At 47.9% G+C, this 21986-nt stretch overlaps 1 protein-coding gene across 1 annotated transcript in view; it reads right to left on the bottom strand.

The window, feature by feature from the left end:
* The window catches only part of LOC144696803 (cadherin-related family member 3-like), a 125515-nt gene extending 104338 nt beyond the window's left edge, over window positions 1-21177 (bottom strand). The window contains exons 1-2 of the mRNA XM_078568550.1: window positions 20971-21177; window positions 10564-10707 (exon numbers count right to left, since the gene is read on the bottom strand). Of these exons, the coding sequence (XP_078424676.1) occupies window positions 10564-10707; window positions 20971-21177 (351 nt within the window). The remainder of the gene's footprint in view (window positions 1-10563; window positions 10708-20970) is intronic.
* Between the last annotated feature and the right edge of the window lie 809 nt (window positions 21178-21986).

Raw genomic sequence — 21986 nt, 5'->3', positions numbered from 1 at the left:
TTGCACACCTTGAATTGCTTGTGGATCCCTTACAGCGCTTTCCATCACCAGCGCTATTTCTAACGCTCTCTTAAAACCAAGATTCACTTCAGCCAGCAATCTTCACTGAATAATGTCTTCCTGCACACTGCATACTAAATGACCTCTGAGCATGTCATTCAGGGTTTCACTGAAATCACAATATTCCATTAGTTGTTTTAATTTTACCAATTAGGTAGCAATTGTCTCCCCTGGGGCTCTGTTCCGTGAATTGAACCTGAACCTTTGCATTGTGACTGAGGGCTTGGGTTGAAAATGTCCCTTAACGAGTTCTACTAATTCACTGAAAGTCTTTGAATCTGAGGACTGTCAAGCTTTGAATTAAACTGTAGGTCTTGCTCCCACAAATACTCGGGAGCATCGCTCTCCTGTTTTCCTCCCTCATTATTTTGTTTATGGCTGGCTCAAAGGGATCGATTCTGCCAAACTGTAGCATTTCTGATGAGTATATCTTCTTTTATTTGTAACAAACTTAGATACTCACAATTGCTGAGTGAGGTACAGCACCAAATCTGATTTTACTGCGCTCTTCTCCGCAGATGCTGCCAGACCTGCTGAGTTTTTCCAGGTATTTCTGTTTCTGTTTTTGTTTTGGATTTCTAGCATCCGCAATTTTTTGTTTTTATCTCTGTGTTTAATTGACTGCCACTTCTATTCAAGAAATGCCTACCTTGAAGAAGTTTTGTCCTACTCTCCATCAGGATTTTCAAATCTCTCTTTTGCCTTGTTCACCTTCATTGCTTTTCATTTCTCTCCTGGTGTTTGACAAGGTGGTTACTAAAACCCGCTTTCACATCCATATCTCCTTTCTCAGTGACTGTCTCCGTCTCAAGCTTACCCCAAGTGGATTTCAACTGAAATTCCATTCCTCATGTTTCAAACCTACCCAGGATTACAGGTATCCCTGGGACATACAACGTTCCTCGGATTGCTGTTCCCGTCGCATTCTGAGATCCACACTCAGTGGCATGTGTCGCCATATGAACACATTCGACCTCTCCCTCCAGCAGCACCGCCGCACCCTTTTTCAAAGCTGCGCGTGACCCCAATTTCTTTTTATTCTTCGTCTCATCTGACGCCTCAACAAGAAACTTTTTCTCTTTCTCTCAAGCGCTAAGGAACGCAAGCTCCAACAACTCATCGATACCAACACCCATCCAGGAACCTCAACACCAGCCTGTCCCTCTGTCCCCACCCTGTCTTCCAATCCCAGCCCTGGCCGTATATTCACTATACCCCCTGACCTTCCCCTCTCCGACGCTGAACGTTCAGTGCTCAGCAAAGGACTTAGTTTCATACCCTTGCGCCCTCATCTCAATGAATTTCGGGCTCGGCATGATGCTGAATTCTTCTTCTGCTGCCTTCGTCTCCGTGCTCACTTCTTTGGGCAGGAGTCCTCTCCCCGTTCAACGGATCCTTTTACCCACCTCCAATATTCTCCCTCCACCTGGACCCCTCCCTCTGGATTCTTACCTTCTCTTGATCTTTTCATTGAGAACTGTCGGCGTGACATTAGTCGCCTCAATTTCTCTGCTCCCCTCACCCATTCTAACCTGTCTCTCTTTGAACTTACTGCACTCCGTTCTCTCAGGTCCAACCCTGACATTGTCATCAAACCCGCTGACAAGAGTGGTGCTGTTGTTGTCTGGCGCACTGACCTCTACCTCGCAGAGGCTGAGCGTCAACTCGCAGACACTTCCTCCTACCTTTCCCTGGACCATGACCCCACCACTGAACATCAAGCTATTGTTTCTAGGACTGTCACTGACCTCATCTCCTCTGGAGATCTTCCTTCCACAGCTTCCAACCTGATAGTCTCCCAAACTCGGACGGCCCACTTCTACCTCCTACCCAAAATCCACAAACAGGACTGTCCCGGCAGACCAATCGTGTCAGCCTGTTCCTGCCCCACGAAACTCATTTCCCGCTGTCTTGACTCCCTTCTCTCTCCCCTTGTCCAGTCCCTTCCCACCTACATCCGTGATTCCTCTGACACCTTACGTCACATCAACAATTTCCAGTTCCCTGGCCCCAACCGCCTCCTCTTCACCATGGACGTCCAATCCCTCTACACCTCCATCCCCCACCGGGATGGTCTGAGGGCCCTTAGCTCCTTCCTCGAACAGAGGCCCGAACAATCCCCATCCACCACTACTCTCCTCTGTCTGTCTGAACTTGTTTTCACACTGAACAATTTCTCCTTAAACTCCTCTCACTTCCTCCAAATAAAAGGTGTGGCTATGGGTACCCGCATGGGCCCCAGCTATGCCTGTCTCTTTATGGGGTATGTGGAACATTCCTTGTTCCAGTCCTACTCCGGCCCCCTCCCACAACTCTTTCTCCGGTACATCGATGATTACTTCGGTGCTGCTTCATGCTCTCGTCAGGACCTGGAAAAAATTATTAATTTTGCTTCCAATCTCCTCATTTTCACATGGTCCATCTCTGACACTTCCCTTCCCTTCCTTGACTTCTCTGCCTCAATTTCTGGTGATAGACTGTCCACCAATATTCATTACAAGCCTACCGACTCCCACAGCTACCTCGACTACAGCTCCTCACACCCCACTTCCTGTAAGGACTCCATCCCATTTTCTCAGTTCCTTCGCCTCCATCGCATCTGTTCTGATGATGCAACTTTCAAAAACAGTTCCTCTGACATGTCCTCCTTCTTCCTTAACCGAGGTTTTCCACCTACAGTAGTTGACAGGGCCCTCAACCGTGTCCGGCCCATCTCCCACGCATCCGCCCTCACGCCTTCTCCTCCCTCCCAGAAACATGATAGGGTCCCCCTTGTCCTCACTTATCACCCCACCAGCCTCCGCATTCAAAGGATCATTCTCCACCATTTCCGCCAACTCCAGTATGATGCCACCACCAAACACATCTTCCCTTCACCCCCCCTGGCAGCATTCCATAGGGATCGTTCCCTCTGTGACACCCTGGTCCACTCCTCCATCAACCCCTACTCCTCAACCCCCTCCCACGGCACCTCCCCCTGCAAACACAGAATATGCAACACCTGCCCATTCACTTCCTCTCTCCTCACCGTCCAAGGGCCCAAACACTCCTTTCAAGTGAAGCAGCATTTCACTTGCACTTCCCTCAACTTAGTCTACTACATTCGTTGCTCCCAATGTGGTTTCCTTTACATTGTAGAGACCAAACGCAGAGTGGGTGACCGCTTTGCGGAACACCTTCAGTCTGTCCGCAAGCATGACCCAGACCTCCCTGTCGCTTGCCATTTCAACACTCCACCCTGCTCTCTTGCCCACATGTCTGTCCTTGGCTTGCTGCATTGTTCCAGTGAAGCTCAACGCAAACTGGAGGAACAGAACCTCATCTTCCGACTAGGCACTTTACAGCCTTCCGGACTCAATATTGAGTTCAACAATTTTAGATCTTGAACTCTCTCCTCCATCCCCACTCTCTTCCTGTTTCTTCCCCCTCCTTTTTGTTTCTTCCAATAATTTATATAGATTTTTTTTCCCACCTATTTCCATTATTTTTAAACGTATTTCCAGCCATTGTTTATTTCTACCTTTTAGTATTCCCCCACCCCCACTAGAGCTATCTGTACCTTATCTGTCCTGTCTTCTACTCTCAATTAGCACATTCCTTCAGATAATATCACCACCTTCAACACCTCTTTGTCCTTTTGTCTGTGACAGCTTTTGGTTATCTCCTCCTATCACTGGCTGTTTGTCCAAAACCCCACCCCCCCCTCCCTCCTTAAACCAGCTTATATTTCACCCCTTTCCTATTTTTACTTAGTTCTGTTGAAGGGTCATGAGGACTCGAAACGTCAACTGCGCTCTTCTCCGCCGATGCTGCCAGACCTGCTGAGTTTTTCCAGGTATTTCTGCTTCTGTTTTTGTTTTGGATTTCCAGCATCTGCAGTTTTTTGTTTTTACCAAATCTGATTTATCCTCTGTTTGTTATAGAGTTGATCTTCAAGACAATTTTTCTTAGTGGAAACATTTAACTTTATTGACAAGACAGCAGCAGCAACTACACATGTGCATCAAACTCCATAGCTAAAAAAGAACTCTCTTGTAGAGGTTCCCCATGCTGTTAACACATTAGTTTACACAGATTACAATACAGGATTATTCTTGACGCTACAATCCTATGTTTTGCAAACTATAATTATGACTCACACATAGCCCTGAACTCATCATTGGAAAATTCTCCTCTATTGTACATTAAGAATTTAGCTGGTGCTCCCAGATTTGTCCCTATCCATCTTTCCATTGCCTTATCGATAATTACGTTTTTGTCTTTACTTTAAAGTACCATTGCTAGACTAATGGCAGAATCATCCCAGATTTGCACTAAGTGTGGTAGCGGGCGGGGAAAAAAAGTCATTTTACCCGCCGGCTGCAATGGCGGGTTTTCGCACCATACCATCCCATTCCCAGCATGTCCCACCTCATTAATAATGTCCTCATGGGAAAGACTCCAGATCGCTGGCAGGCGGGCTCAGATTTGCCCGCCCCACCATGACCTCAGCGCTTCCTTGCTCCAGGTGCCATAATTAAAGCACACCAGAGTGCAGCCTACATCATGTATAGAGACCAGGACTGTTCCAGGCGACAGATGGCCCCGAAAGTAAAGAAGACGGCAGCCCCTAAATTTAGTGATGCCTCTCTGGGGTGTCTGATGGACACAGAGGAAGCCGCTGAGATGTCCTCTACCCTCGCTCTGGCCACAGGAGGTCCACCAGAGTCACCAATCCGGCCTGGGAGGCAGTGGCAGCGGCGGTCAGCGCCACTGGAGCACAGAGGAGGTCAGCCATCCAGTGCAGGAAGAAGATGAATGGTCTCATCCGTTCCGCCAAGATAATTCACTCTTCTCATCACTCTCAACTCACACACTCATAGACTCATCACACATCCACAGGGATCTCACACCACAAGGGACAACACCACTAACTCTCATACATGCCCTCACATCTCCATCAGACTCATAATCTCTGGAGCTCATGTCCTCATCCTGTCCATGGCTCTGCTCACCACAAGAACATTCCACACAATACCACGTGTCCTGCTCAGCCACCCTCCATCTGTTTTCCTACAGGACAAGCCTGCTCACAAGCTTTAGTCCAAATGAGCTGACCTGCATCTCCGCCCACCCACTGATGCACTCCCTTGCAGCATTTGTTCCCGTCCAAAATGAGGCTCCGCTCACTTTCGATTTCGACAACAATGGCCGTAGTCAAGTTTTTGATCAACTCGCCTGTCCTTTCCCCTCCCCCAGTCATACATGTCCTTTCCGCCATCATGTTGACCCCCCGGCATCATCTTCCACCTCCCTACCATCACCTACCAACCCAAACCCTTGGTTGGTGTTTTCCGGCCCTGTCGCCGGTGGGACCCGCCGTGGGCGAGGCGGTGCCCCAGCCAGAAGTCCATTGACTTGCGGTGGGACCAGAAGATCTGGCAGCGGGCGGGTGCATAAAATCCCACCCATTGTCCTTCCAGGGTGTCTAGGTGAACATGCATGTTCCCTACCTTCCTGAGAGTTTCACCTCCATCCACATTGACCTCTCCGACCTCTTCCTTCCCACCCCTATGGTCCGTGCCTGACTCCAAGTTCCCATCAGCCACTGTCACCGTCCCATCTACCCTTAGTGACACACCCTCACCTTCCCACCATTCCAGCTCCCTCTGCACCCTCTCACACTCACCATTCCCCCCTACCATGCCCACCCTCAGTTCGTTCCCCAGATGGCAGTCATTGACTCCACAGACATTCACCTTGCACGTTCACCTGGATAACGCCCCCTTACTCCCTCCTCCACCTTAATCCCTCCCCCACCCTTACTCCCACCTCCCCCCACCCCAGACACCTTTCCCCTCTGAACTCCTTCCACCATCCGAACTCCCTCCCTTACACCTTCCTTCCTGCTTACACCGACTTCCACACTTGACTCATTCTCCCCATTACACCCTCCTCCCCTGGTATTCCCTCCCCCTCTCAACCTCACCACCCTGACACCTTCCATGAGCTGCTTCGTGGCAGAGCCATGTCCATGAGAATCCACCCAGCATGCGATGCACATGTTCCTCCAGGGTCTGGTAGCTGTGGGGCTCCAGCATCTTCTGCTCCTAGGATGTCCGTGATCTGAACAAGGCTCTAACGGTAAGTCCCTACTTCTGCACGTCCAGATGTGTTCTAGGCCGGCCTGTTTTCCCACCGGCGTAATGATAAATCTGGCATGGGGGGATGATTCCGATTGGGCCTTATTTTGCATCCCATTGGTGGGATGCAAATTGAGTTCACACTGGCCTCCAGCGGGATTCGCCTTGGCGGACACCATCGGATGATTCTGCTTTCACACTGATGTGAAACTGATTTTTGGCCTTCTCGCCATATTGTAGCCCCCCCTTCCCCTGCCCACCATGACGCCCGACGCCAACGGGACTGGAAAATTACAGCCTAAATCTAGTTGTTATGTCTACAAAATGTAGAAGTAAAGAATTTTATATTATATCCCATACTTTGAGGTCCATCGCTAAGGTTTCATTAAAGTCTCTCACCAACAGAAGACTTAGTACTGGTCACGATGGCGTCCTCTTATACTTTTACAAATATCACATTTTTCACTAATATCCTCAACAATTCTACTGTATTCCTCATCCAGTGCATCTACATCCTCTGAAGTAATCTTCAACCTATGGCCAGAGGGATGTGCAAGTTGTCGATGTAGTTTAGTAATAATTTGCTTTCCCTCCTTTAAATCCCTATCTCCAGTTGCCAGTAATACATTTAGGCCTTAAAGGAATACAATAATGTCTCAACTGTGTAAATTGCAAATCTGCAGATCTCCTAAAGACAATGACTTTGTCATGCTCCATGTCCAACTTCATTTAGGGCTTTTTCATTGAAGTCTTACTTAACAGTAGAGGTATTTTACTCAATACAACATCAGTATTGATAAAGTGATTCACTCCTGCTATTTTACACGGAATTATTATTCTTTTTAGTAATTGTAACATGTTACCATTACCGAATCTGAAACAAGTAGAACTGTCATATTCTTTGACTTTACTTCGGTCTTCCTTCCTTCCTTCCTTCCTTCCTTACTTTTAGCCAGAGATGAGGCGTAAAATTCCAACCATAGCAGGGGTGGATTTACAATGAAACACACCATGTCATGGCACGGGACCCCCAAATGACAGGGGAGTCCCAACATGAATGTGTTTCAAAACATTCAATTTGGGTATGTAAACTGATGCTGCATTTGCAAAGTTAAAATGGGAAGCGCCTAGAAAATGAGTTCCTTTTGGGACCGAGTCCCATGGGACGGGAATGATAGGCGCCCGGGGTGGTCTCAGCAACATCTCTGCCTCTGATCAGCTACAAAATGTCCAAAGAAACCACCTTTCAGATGCACTCACTTTACTGACAAAAGATCATTTCCCAAAGCGGGTCTGTCTCAGTCTCTGTCAAACCTTCACAAAGTAAATAGTAAGACTTCGTATTCCACCAGGAAAGTGACTTAGAAAAGTAAGTTTGAAAGGAGATTGAAATGTTCAGAAATGATAATTACAGATAGCCAGGAATTGTTCCTTTTCCATCTATGTGGAGCAGCAATTATATTTCCCCTTTTTTGATAAATATCTCTCCTCCCACATACACTATCTGTCTGATACAAGGCGTGCCACTCGTTAACAAGCCTAGAGCAGACTGCTAGAGGCACACAGTGAGCCAACTCGCTTTACCCAACAACAGCAAAGTCCATCCGCTCCCCTCAGCCCATGGGGCAGAATTTTTCATCCCGTGGGCGGGTGCATGCCCGACCCAAAGGGGAGTAAAATAGTGCGCAATGACGTCAGGTGAGAGTCCCGGTGTCATCGCGCACCCACACGATATTTTGCTCAGTGGGCGTGCGTGGGTGCCAGAGCGACCATTAATTAACAGGTCACTTAAGACCCTTAACAGTCCAATTGACTGTGATTTTACCTTGCCCTACGATTTTCTGCTCCTCGCACGGGCAAAATGGGCAGGCGGCCAGCCGACATTTTCGCAAACCTCATTCAAGGGCCGGGTAAAAAGGGTCAGCAGCATTGCCAGCGTGATCAGTGAGGATTTTTGGAGATAGTTTGCAGATGGTTGCTTATTGGTACTTGGCAGCTTCATCTCTGTTCAGGGCTTCATTCTTAGCATTTCCAGGCTTCATTTCAGGACTCATTGCTGTCTGCCAAGCACCCAGAGGATTCAGACCATGTGGGCCAGACAGCCTTCCCTTACCCTGGTAATGGGGATTGTGGTCTCTGCTGGAGGCACCTCCTCTGAGGAGGAAGAGAGGGACTGAATGGAGAGGAGGCCAGGTGTCCCAATGCAGCTTCCAGGAGAGGGACCTGTGGGAGGAGAGGCGCAGGCACATGAGGCGCAGGGCCAGCAGGAAGTCCAAGGCAGAAGGGGCTGCAGAAGACGCCACTATCTTGCTGCCAGAGTTTACAGGCGGTGATGCAGCTACCTCAATATCTCTGAGGTTCAATGACGAAGGAGTCTCCGTCTCTCAAGGGGGACCATGACCTCCATTTGTCAGATGATTGGGCCTAAGGTCAGTTCCGACTGTGTGGGTGGATTCCCCATGCCAGTGGCGCTGAAGGTCACAGTGGCCCTCAACATCTATGCTTCTGGCTCTTTCTAGGGATTGGTGGGGGATCTGTGTGGAGTCTCCCAAACAACTGTCCACTGTTGTGACAAACTGGTGACAGAAGCTCTGTCCAGGTGGATACTGAGCTTTATTCCTTACCATGCGGATGAGGCCAGCCAGGCTGAGCGAGCCAGAGGCTTTGCAGCGATTGCTGGGTTCCCCTGCGTCCAGGGTGCCATCAACTGCACACATGTGGCCATCAAGGTGCCAGCGGGTCAGCCGGGTGCCTTCGTCAACAGGAAGAGATTCCCCTAGCAGCTCCCGTGAGGCATGCATCCTGAGACACTCCCAGGTGCCGAGGCTGTTCAGTACTCCAGCCTGACTGGATGGATGGCTGCTGAGTGACAAGGGCTATCCGTTAAAGAGGTGGCTTATGATGCCTCTCCGCCACCCAAGAACAGAGGCAGAGAAGTGTTACAAAACGAGCCTTGCCTCCACAAGGACGGTGGTAGAGAGGACCATAGGTTTTCTCAAGATGTGCTTCCGAAGCCTGAACCATTCAGGGCAAGCACTACAATAACCCCCAGAGTGGGTGTCACTGATAGTGGTTGCATGCTGCACTCTCCACAATCTGGCACTGGCAAGGGGGGGCCCACTGGAGGAAGAGGATCTTGATGCAGCTGCACAGGCCACTGATGAGTCCAGTCATGAGTCTGAAGGCGAGCACAGTGAGGAGAACACTGAGGGCATGGAGGCAGACCTCGGTAACCTCCAGGGAGGTACAGACACCAGGGATGCCCTGATCCAACACTCTTTCAGCTAGGCTGCCGAAGATCAGCTTCAACCACATGTCAGGGCTGCCGCCTCCATCCCAGATGTCTGAAAGGACCCTTTTATTTGAACACAAAGAACACTCAGTGCCTGTGCAATAAAATTCAGAGCCACTCACGTCCAGCATTACATACTGGCGTACCAATAAAATAAAAAGGTGAAGCATACTCAGGCCATGATGACAAAAACAAAATGTACCTCATTCTGACAATTCCAATCTATTCACATAAACTTCTCTGGTCCTCATTCCCAGACCAGTATGGATAAAGTAAACATAATTGAACCCTTTTGTGCTCATGATGCCTTTACCTTATGTTTACAGGTGCTACGTTTAGGTGCTCCCCCCTCCTGGCACTGGCATTGGAGACAGCCTGCTGACTCTGCTGTCTTGTTGACCTTAATGACCTTGGTGGTCATCCTCTGGCCAGTGCAGCCTGAGCTGGCCCTGCCTGGGAGGGAGCAGCCAGTGCTACGGCTGTCATCTTTCCAGCCTTCGTAGCCTCATCAGATGCCATGCTCACTGGCGAAGGGGTGGAGGAGCTGCTGTGCCAGAGTGCCCTAAGAGGAGTCCACAGAGATAACAGGCAGCTTGTGCGCCAACCTGAGGTCCCTGCACACCATTGATGGACGGGCACTTAGCTGGGATATTGGGTGCCTCATCCATCTCCCGCACTGACATTGACCACCTGAGGTCAGTGCCTGTGTGAGGGCTTGCAGGTCCGAGCGCAACCCCAGGAACTCTTGATTCTGTCCCTGGAGCTGCCTCTCCATGAGAGTTGCCACTCTCTCAATGGAGGAGGCAGTGTGCTCGACCATGACGGTCAATGCAGTGCTGATGCTCTGCATGGTCTCCTCCATCACAGAGACCATGGCACGCATACACTCATGGATCTCTGCAGATCCTCCCGCACATCCCGCTTGACATCCAGCATCTGCCGCCTAATGGATGAATCTAGAGGCCCATCAGCAGCCTTTGACTGAGCCTTGTCCTGGTCCCCAGCAGTCCTCTGACTGCTGGTGCCCCGGGCACTCTCTGCCTACGCCTGCACCTCAAGCGGCTGTGAAGTGCCCTCACCAATGTGCACCGAGATACTAGCCACCGCTCTAATGTCAACCGAGGTGATGGTGTCTGCGCTAGTGCCTGCTTCAGAGTGACAGGTGAAAGTGACACCCGGTGGTCCTCCAATGTGACCCTTCGGGGTCCACAGATCGGACGCCTGCTGGTGAACCTAAAAGAGAGAAGAAGGACATGTCATTAGTTAAAGTCATCACACTGTCACTGTGTATGCCGCGCACCCTGGTAAGACAATGGAGATCTGCATCATGGTGCCATCGTCTTTCAATGATCAATGGGGACCTCAGGTTCGAGGCTCCCAACAATTAAGAGACTGCACTAGGATGGTTGAACAATCTGAAAGTCTCACCTCTGTGCACTGCGCTCTTACCTTCGTCTGACACCCCTGCCTCTCCATGCCCGGTTGCACAGGGACTGTGCTGGCTCTTGAGGTCTAAGGCATCCTGCTTGAACCAGGAGGGCAGCAGCTGGTTGGGTGGGCCTCAACCTGTTCGTGCCCTCCCTCTGCTTGGTTATGGCTTGTCTTCTCCTGAAAGGACAGAGGAGCATTGATTAGTCCACCCTCTACGTGCGGCCCCATTGGTTATTAAGAGAGAATGAGAATGTGTGGAGTGAGGCTCTGGGGCTGCCCAGTATCTTCCCTCCAAAATCCGACCACGGTCTGAGCTGAGAATGACCTCACATCCGAATCGTGGTCCTCGAGCCGCAAGGCACTCAGTCCAAGCAGCCAGGGTTCACCCCCTTGGCCAGCTCTAGCGTGATTGACAGTTGGCACTCAGATTCTAAGACCCCGGAGGTCCATGGGGGTCAGCCACACTTTAACACTTCTGCGCACTGACCCATGTCAACACAGTGCCCTCCCTTCCTGAACGCAGCAGGTCATTGAAGTGCTTCTGACACTGCATCTGTGTGCGCGTCGCACCACATCATGGCTGCTCACCAGCGCTGCCACCTCCTCCAATGCTCTCTATGTGAAGTGCAGTGGCCTCCTCCCATCTCTGGGGACAAGGGTGTTCCTCCTGGTAGCCACTTCCTCTAGGAGGACAGTGAGACACTCATCAGAAATGTGGGGGCCGAGTGCCCACCCAACCTGCCCTCCTGCCTGGCGTTTGCAGCACTCGACTCCATTGTTACAATGGCAGACAGACATCCTTCCTGGCAGCCTTTCTGGGGCTGCTTGTGCCATTTTTAAACCGGTTGTCTGGTCGCTATTGGACACAGCGGCCAACAGGCCCCCGCCCCTGCTCGGCCCACCCCAGCCAATGCGGAGCCGTATTTCACGCTGGGCAGGCCTTAGTTGGCCCAACTGCGTGAAATCGTGATCAGGGCCCGATCACGGGCAGTGGTCAGTTTCACAGTCGCTCCCAGGCCCACCCGCCATGCCCACCCGACGAGGGAAAAGCTCTGCCCACGGTCGCCAATGAAAGAAGGGAGCTCACTCACTGGCTGTTTGAGTGGATAGCCAGGGCCACAGGTTAAAGGTGTCAGTGGTGGCTCCAGTGCGAGCAGTCTGGCCTCTGGATCAGATGGCTGTCGGTTCAAGTCCCACTTCCATCCAGGCAGACACTGCAGGGAAGTGCTGACCTGTCAGAGATGCCACCTCCAGATGTAAGAGATCCCATGAGGCTATTTTGAAGAATAGCAGATGAGTTACCCTTGGTGAGCAGAGGAGTTACCCTTGGTGAGCAGAGGAGTTACCCTTGGTGAGCAGAGGAGTTACCCTTGGTGAGCAGAGGAGTTACCCTTGGTGAGCAGAGGAGTTACCCTTGGTGAGCAGAGGAGTTACCCTTGGCCTCAATGAACTTCACACAAAGCAGATTCTGGTCATTATCACATTGTTTGTGGGAGCTTACTGGGTGCAAACTGGCTGTGGCATTTCCCACATTCCCACTTCAAAAGTACTTCATTGGCTGTACATCTTTGGAACTTCTGGTGGTCATGAGAGGCGCTATATAATTGCAAGTCTTTAAATTTTGATACGGCTATGAGGTACCAGCCCACCCTGGTGGGACAGAAGGAATTGTAGTCCACACACACATGCTTATGGCCCGCTTCTTCCCTCAATAATACAAAGTTAGACTCAATGACAGGAAATAAATAGAGACAGATTCACCTGGCACTGCTCTGGGCTATATCCTATCAGCTGGCTTCATAGTCACATCTTCAGAATCATTCCTTGATTCTCACTCCAGGCATCATGTCCAGCGCAGAGAGACACCAGAAACTGGATTGAAAAACGGACCGTGGTCGGATTTTGGAGGGAAGATGCTGGGCAGCTCCAGAGCCTCACTCTGCACATTCTCATTCTCTCTTAATAATCAACAAGCTTTGATGGGGAGAGGAGTTTCACTAAAACTTCGGCCAATTTGGTCAGAGATTGAAACATTGACCTCGAGCCAAGTTTTAATTTCATTTTAATTTAAATGATTGTAATGTGGCCAGCCTGAAACCACAACAGCAGCTCATGCTCTTCCACTGAATGACACTGTTACGAGATTTTTCAATGAGTGATGAGATCTCAGTAAAGTGCAATGTTTCTTAGGTCTCCTAGGTAACAGATGTGTTGTCAGTGCTGTTTTGCGTCAGTAAACTGTTGGCACCGGAGCAGAGCTCCAGTCTGCTACCTCCTCCCTGAACAAAATTATACCAACAGACTGACATATCGATGTTCGAGTAGGCATCTAATCAGCTTCCTGCTCCTACCTGCTGACACTCTCTCTCTCTCTCTCTCTTTCTATGTATAATCTGTTCTCAGTTTTTGGCTTTTCTCATCAAAAATGAGGCTGAGAACAGGGTCCCACTAACTGTAAACCCGCCTCTGACCCATAGTCTAATAATTAAAGACAGATCTTTCAGGAGTTAAATTAGGAAATATTTTGTCACACATTTCATCCCATGCATTTGCTGCATAGAAACTTTCCTTACTTCTAACCGCATTTCAGATTTGCCACTGTAGCTTATTCTCAATAGCAAACTCTTGCCAAGTTAATCATAATGTCCCAGCAAGCACAAAACTCTGATACAGCTGATCATTGTGCAAATGCAGCTTCACAATGTTAAGCTCTCTGTCTGATACTGTGGCACAATACTTTCCTGTGGAGTAGAATTCAATTTCCACAATTTGTTGTTTGCTTAATATATTAATGGTAATTTAACATAATAATGTAGCTGAAAGTGTGTTTACAACTGGGACTAGTCCAAGTGGCTGGGTACACAGACAAACAGCAGTTTCTGTTAATTACAACATGTTTGACTCCAGATATCATAAATTGAACAGGGGGGTTAACTGAAAAGGAGCAATTTATTCATTTTGTATAAATTATGCTGTTGAATGAGATAATCCACTTCTTACAACATAATATTTATGTTAATCACATCAGTGAAACTTGTATTTAGTTGGACAATTAGCTTATGAAGTGCTGATTACAGATTAATATCAACTTGCATTTATATAGTGCCTTAGGTATAGTAACATGACCCAGGATGCTTCATGGAAGAAATATCAAACAAAACCGAGCCACTAAGGAGTTATTAGGGCTGATAACCACGAGCTTGGTCCAAGAGGTAGGGTTTTAAAGAGCATCTTAAAGGAGAAAGAGACATCATGAAGTGAAAAGGTTTAGGGAGGAATTCAGAGCTTAGTGCATAAGCAACTGAAGACACAGCCACTAATGGTGAAATCATCAAAATTGGGGATGCTCAAGAGGCCAGAATTGGAGGGGCACAGATATTTCAGGACCGAATGTATGGTAGCTAAATTTGCTGATGACAACAAGGTAGGTAGGAAAGTAAGTTGCTAAGAGGAGGTAGAGAGTCAGCAAAGGGATATAGACAGGTTAAGTAAGTGGGCAAAAATTTGGTAGATGGAGTATAATGTGGGAAAATGCGAATGAACTTTGTCCACTTGGGCAGCAAGAATAGAAAAGCAGTTTATTTTAAATAGAGAGAGATTGTAGAACTCAGTAGTACAGAGGGACCTGGATGATCTGGTACATTAATCACAAAATGTTGGCATGCAGGTATAGCAAGGAAGGCAAATGGAATGTTGGAATTTATTGTAAGGGGAATGGAACACGAAAGTAGGTAAGTTTTATTGCAGCTGTACAGAACATTGGTAAAACCACATGTGGTGCACTGTGTACAGTTTTGGTCTCCTTATTTGAAAAAGGATATAATTGAGTTTGAAGCAGTTCAGAGAAGGTTCACTCAACTCCTTCCTGGAATGAAGGGCTTATCTTATGAAGAAAGATTGAACAGGTTGGGACTATACCCATTAGAGTTTAGATGAATGAGAGGTGATCTTATTGAAACATATAAGATCTTTAGGGCATTTGATAGGGTAGATACCAGAGGGATGTTTCCACTTGTGGGAGAGACAAAACCAGGGGCACAGTTTAAGAATAAGAGGTCTACTGTTTAAGATGGTGATGGGGAGAATTTCTATCTCTCAAAGGGTTGTTAGTATATGGAATTTTCTCCGCCAGAAAGCAGTGGAGGCTGGGTCATTGAATTTATTCAAGGCAGAAGGACAAAGGAGCCAAGGGTTATGGGGGTGCAGATGGCAAAGTGGAGTTGAGACCACAAAGAGATCAGCCATGATCTTATTGAATGGCAGAGCAGGCTTGAAGGGCTGAACGGCTTACTCCCACTCCTAAGGCAATTTATTGGAGTTCTTTGAAGGAGCAACATGCACTGTGGATTAAGGGAAGCCTGTAGACATGCTGTACTTGGATTTCCAGAAGGCATTTGATAAGGTGCCACATCAAAGGCTATTGCAGAAAATAAAAGCTCATAGTGTAAAAGGTAGCATATTAGCCTGGATAGAAGATTGGCTGGCTGGCAGAAAACAGAGATTATGCATAAATAGGTCTTTGTCTGATTGGCAGGATGTGACTTGTGGAGTCCCGCAGGGGCCTGTGCTGGTGTCTTAGCTTTTTACAGTTTATAACAATGACTTAGATGAGGGGACTGGAGGCATGGTAGCTAAATTTGCAGGTGACACAAAGATAGGTAGGAAAGTATGTAGTGAAGTGAACATAGGGAGGTTGCAGGCGAATATAGATAGGTTGATTGAGTGGGCAAAAATCTGCCAGATGGAGTATTATTTAGGAAAATGTGAAGTTGTTCACTTTGGCAAGAAGAATAAAAAAGCAAAGTACTACTTAAACAAAGAATGGCTGCAGAATTCTGAGCTGCAGAGGGATCTAGGTGTTCTCGTGCATGAGTCATAAAAAGTTAGTATGCAGATACAGCAAGTAATTAAGAAAGCTGTTGGAATGCCATCCTTCATAATGAGAGGAATTGAATATAAAAGTAAGGATGTTATGCTTCAGTTATACAGGGCATTGGTGAGACCATGGGCGGAATCATCCCAGATTTTCATTAAGACCAGTAAGAGGCGGGTAAAACAACACTTTACCCGCCAGCTGCAATGGTGGCTTTTCACACCGTATTATCCCAAACCCGCCATATTAATTATGCATTCCCAGGAAACACGCCGTTTCTATGGCGGGCAGGCCCACCACACTATCACCTCGCTGCTTCATCACACCAGGTGCCACATATAAAGTCCACCCTCATGCAAACCTCTCAGTGCTTCCAGCCCATGACTGCTGCAAAGAAGACATGGCCCTGAAAGACAAAAAGACTGTAGCCTCCAGGTTCAATGACATGTCCCTCAACTGCCTTTTGGACCCAGTGGAGGCTCGCCGTGATGTCATCTATCCCAGCTCTGGCTACAGGATGGGCAGCAACCTCACTAATCTGACTTGGGAGGCGGTGGCAGCGGTGGTCAGTGAAAACGCCCTGCAAAAGAGGGCAGCCACCCAGTGCTGCTACAGGGTGGATGGTCTCATCCATTCCACAAAGGTAATTCATTCATCTCATCACTCTCACTCACACATTCATAAACCTATCACACATCCACAGGGATCTCACAACTCAAGGAAAACACCACTAACTCACACACACCTTCACATCTCCATCAGGCTCATATCCTCTGGAGCTCGCATTCCCATCCTGCTCATGGCTCCACTCACCACACAAACATTCCACACAGTGCCATGTGTCCTGCTCACACTCTCTCCATCTGTTTTCATGCAGGAGAAGCCTGCTCACATCAACAGGAAGAGATCCCAGAGTGGGGGTGGAGTGGCCCACATTATGCCCCTCACTCACTTTGAGGAGCGTGCCATCGCATTGACTGTTGAGGACATGGACCGTGCCTGCGGTGATGGTGAGGTCGGCAGCAAACATCCTAGTAAGGATCCCGCACCACATCATCCCTCTCTCAGCACAATTATGAGTGCTCTCTCTCCCTTTGGCTCTGCTGCCATGTACTAATTATTACTACTTTGATTCACAGGGAGCTCTGCCAAGCAACCAACATCCTCAGCAAGCCAGTCCCTCAGCTCCATTCACGTCCTCACCTCCAGCCAAGAGGACACCTCCTCCATTGAAGAGCTGGAAATAAGCAGCCTAGAAGACCCGTCACAGTGCTTACCCACACCCTCCACCAGCACAGAGACACACACCTCGGTGGAACCTAGATCTAGAGCAGGCTTGGGTTCACAATCTGGTGGTCACCATATGGTCACATGTCCGCAGCAGGAGGAGGCAGGTTCGGCTGAGCTCCCCGGCACTCGGAGGACTGCCGGGGAAGAGGCATCTGTGAGGTCCGAGTCCGATGACAAGCCTCTAGATTTGGCCTTCCAACTCATCCTGGAGAGTCAGCAGAAGGCGGGGGAACATCAGGCAGAGCTGTCAGAGGCCCTCAGTAGAGTGGCAGGTGAGTCAGAGGAGTGCATCCACTTGCTCTCTGATGAAGTGGTGCCCACGTGTGTGTGTATGGAAGTCTCCATGGAAAGGATGGCAGATGCCATGGAGACCCTGGCGGAGATGTGTACAGACCTGTGCTCCATCATGGTAACAATGGGTAATTTGCTGCAGTGGCAACGCGAGAGGGAAATGGGTCACCTCGACGTGCCCCAGGTGCTCCTTCCCCTCAAGGCGTCAGGCCGGGGCCCCCGAGCACACGAAAGGAGGAGGAGCGGCAACTGGACACCCCTAAGTCATCCACTCAGGAATCTCAGAGGCTGTCCTCTCCCTCTGAGTCCCCTTCACCTGTGAGCCCCTCAACCTTGACCTCTGTCACCGCACAGGGAGCAGCTGGCCACAAGTGATTCTGGAGGGAGAAGTGTCTGTGCGTGTGGCAGAGCCTTTCAGAGCCTCGTGCAAGCATTTTCCTATGCATGTGGATCCTTCACATATCATACTCACCTCAACGTCCTCAGCATTTGCAATGCTGCCTGCTGGGGTTCGATTTTACTTGTCCATCTGAGCTGACCCGCATCTCCGCCCACCCAATGATCACACTCCCATGCAGCACCTGATCTCGCCCACCACGACTGTCATTTCACTTTCAATTTGGACAGTACCCTACCACCTCACTCTGCCCTCGGTCATTCTTGTCATTCCTTCGTTCCACACCTACCCTCAGTTCGCTGCCCAGGAGGCAGGTATGGACCCATCAGAACCCTCCCTTGCATGTTCACCTGGACATCTTCACACCAGGCCCCTTCCCCACTCTGGACCCCTTTCCTCCTGGAACCCCTCCCCCCCGGACCCCTTCTCCCCTGGAACCCCTACCCCACCTTAGTCCTCCCCATCCCTTCAATCTAATGGCCTAGCTGAATGAATTATTTGCACAGTGAAATCCATAATTGTCAAATGTAGACAGACTGAGCAAGATCTACACATTGCAATGTTACATCTGAGAGCAACGCCTTTAAACGCAATTATCCTATCATCCGGAGCGTACATGCTTGGCAGACCAGTGCATACTGAGTTACCTGTTCTTACTCATCCTACTCTCTCAGAAACTAGAAAGCAACTTTTAAAACTACAAGAGAAGATGACCAATGTGCATGATAAAAATGCAGGTACAAAATTACCAAGTTTACAGTCGGGACAACAAGTTCGCATCCAACATCCCACAGAAGGTACCTGGCAACCAGCCGAAGTGTCAAGGATTTGTTCAGAATCAAGGTCCTATGAAGTCATTACACACAAAGGCACAACGGTGAGGCATAACAGAGGACAAATCAGATCTATTCCAGCTCCTCAACCACCGTACAGTCCTATTACATCTAGGACAAGATACAAAATGCCAGAAACAATATCCAAGAATGACAATCCCATAGGTCACTGTCAACAATTAAGGAAACTTCCAGACAAGGTTACCATCACAAGATCTGGGCATACCAGCAGATTACCTTACATTTTACTGACTCAGATACATCAGTTCTATATACTTATATAATGGTAACTAAACATGAACATGTATTGTAAATAGTTATAATTCTTTGGAGGGGTGGGGAGGGACGTATCTTTATAAAGAAAGGGGGGTGTTGTAATATGTCTTTGAGGGATAGCAGCATGCCAATACTAGAAGGGAGGTGCATGTTATCCAGCCTCAGTTTCACTTTGGCCTGAAACATAGACGGTCCTGCTGCTTATGTCTTCAACTTTTCTATGCACATATATATGTCCTCATGTGCCTAGTCTTAATAAATGAACCCACAACGTGTTTACACCATCCCTTATGAGAGACTTGTGCCTTTATATCAGTATAAAAACACAACATTGATTTCTTTTGGAATTCCTCTCAAAACTTCCCTGGCTCCATATCGCTCTCTCCACTTCAAAATCCATATAGTATTTGATAATCTCCCTTTCTGGCTCAGTGTGTGCTGTAATTAGCTCATTTGTGAAGAGAATTAAGGTTTCTGTCTAAACACAAAGTGGTTTTATGTGGAATTGATTCCTTTGGTGTGATTATTATGATAACAGTACTTACAATATTAAATTGATTATGCCTCAGTCAGTTGTCTTGCAGAATGTGGAAAAACTCAGCAGGTCTGGCAGCATCGGCAGAAGAGAGCACAGATGACATTTCGAATCCTTATGACCCTTCAACAGAACTAAGTAAAAATAGGAAGGGGGACATATAAGCTGGTTTAAAGGGGGGGGGGGGGGGGGGCGTTGTTGGGACAGTCAGCCAGTAATAGGTGGAGATAACCAAAAGATGTCACAGACAAAAGAACAAAGAGGTGTTGAAGGTGGTGATATTATCTAAAGGAATGTGCTAATTAAGAGTAGAGAGCAGGACAGCCAAGGTACAGATAGCTCTAGTGGGGGTGGGGGAATACTAAAAGGTAGAGATAAACAATGGGTGGAAATACATTTAAAAATAATGGAAATAGGTGGGAAAAGAAAAATCTATATAAATTATTGGAAAAAACGAAAAGGAGGGGGGAGAAACGGAAAGGGGGTGGGGATGGAGGAGAGAGATCAAGATCTAAAATTGTTGAACTCAATATTGAGTCTGGAAGGCTGTAAAGTGCCTAGTCGGAAGATGAGGTGCTGTTCCTCCAGTTTGCGTTGAGCTTCACTGGAACAATGCAGCAAGCCAAGGACAGACATGTGGGCAAGAGAGCAGGGTGGAGTGTTGAAACGGCAAGCGACAGGGAGGTCTGGGTAATGCTTGCGGAATTACCCAGACCTCCCTGTCACTTGCCATTTCAACACTCCACCCTGCTCTCTTGCCCACATGTCTGTCCTTGGCTTGCTGCATTGTTCCAGTGAAGCTCAATGCAAACTGGAAGAACAGCACCTCATCTTCCAACTAGGCACTTTACAGCCTTCCGGACTCAATATTGAGTTCAACAATTTTAGATCTTGATCTCTCTCCTCCATCCCCACCCCCTTTCCGTTTCTCCCCTCTCCTTTTCGTTTTTTCCAATAATTTATATAGATTTTTCTTTTCCCACCTATTTCCATTATTTTTAAATGTATTTCCACCCATTGTTTATCTCTACCTTTTAGTATTCCCCCACCCCCACTAGAGCTATCTGTACCTTGGCTGTCCTGCTCTCTACTCTTAATTAGCACATTCCTTTAGATAATATCACCACCTTCAACACCTCTTTGTTCTTTTGTCTGTGACATCTTTTGGTTATCTCCACCTATTACTGGCTGCTTGTCCCAACAACACCCCTCCCCCCTTTAAACCAGCTTATATTTCACCCCTTTCCTATTTTTACTTAGTTCTGTTGAAGGGTCATGAGGACTCGAAACGTCAACTGTGCTCTCCTCCGCCGATGCTGCCAGACTTGCTGAGTTTTTCCAGATATTTCTGTTTCTGTTTTTGTTTTGGATTTCCAGTGTCCGCAGTTTTTTGTTTTTATGTCTTGCAGAATGTAATCACAAGCCCAGGATGACCTCATGACACCTATTTCCCACAATGAATTCAGTATTTACTGAAAACCCCAATGATTATTTCCATGAGCTAGTGAATGCTTTTATTGTTAGCACTTAGCATGGAAGTAGAGCTCTTGCACTTATCCTGCTGGTTCACCAGCTCCCAGGTTGTCACATCCTTGGGCAGTCTGAAGGTCTCTGTCTTCTTCCACTCGTATGCTGCTATTTTTTGGGATTGTGGCATTGTGAAGCACATAGCAGATAGTAATGATTTTTGCTCGTCCTTGGCGAAATGTGCAGCTGCACCCATCTGACAGATCCCAGCAGGAAAGTGTTGCTTCAGTATATCATTGACATGCTCCATGTTCACTCTAGTAATGGCATGATCTTCATTACATTGATGCTGGGTGAGGGTTTGTGATGGGCATCAGGAGCCAGGTATGCATAAGTAGTTCCAGTCTCCTTAATACAAACCATTCATACTGCAGGGGACCCCCAATTATTAGGACATGGTGAAATGCTGCAGAATAAGCCAATCACCCATGCTACCTAGAAAATGGGTGTTAGTGAGCAGGATTAAATTTCTGTAGCTAATAATTACCCGAACATTTATGGAGTACAGCCCTTCTTGTTCAAAGGAATTCTCTTCAGATAATTATCCAGTTCCCTTTTGAAAACTGGAGTTGAATCCAAATCCAAACAATCCCTTCACTTATTTGAAAATGCAAATTTCCTTCACACCTTACATGCTAAACCAGCATCCATGTTTACTCATTAGCATTTCAAACACATTCCTACACCTAGCTTCTTTTGATAATTCCAAGCTTGCAGCCTACCTGACTCCAAATGTAATTAAATCACAGAGGCAGGACCATCTACAGTCACACCTATAAACCTACTTTACAATGAACCAGAAAAATATTATGAAAATTATTATACTTTCAGTAACAAGTGCAGTTCTTCACATTTCAGCTTAGACAGGTAGGCTATTAGGCGATACAAGGCAACACCAGTGAGAATGATGGGATTTCCAACCAATCAGCATGCTGCTTTTACTGGAACGAGGGGATGAGTGGCACTCAAGAGCAGGGCCCCAACTGATTTTAGCCAGGCTGCTGAGTGACCCTGGTCCACTCCTCCATCACCCCCTACTCCTCAACCCCCACCTATGGC

This window comes from Cetorhinus maximus, chromosome 22 (genome assembly GCF_964194155.1).
Source record: "Cetorhinus maximus chromosome 22, sCetMax3.hap1.1, whole genome shotgun sequence".
Taxonomy (NCBI): Eukaryota; Metazoa; Chordata; class Chondrichthyes; order Lamniformes; family Cetorhinidae; genus Cetorhinus; species Cetorhinus maximus.
This window is presented reverse-complemented; position numbering and strand designations above follow the sequence as displayed.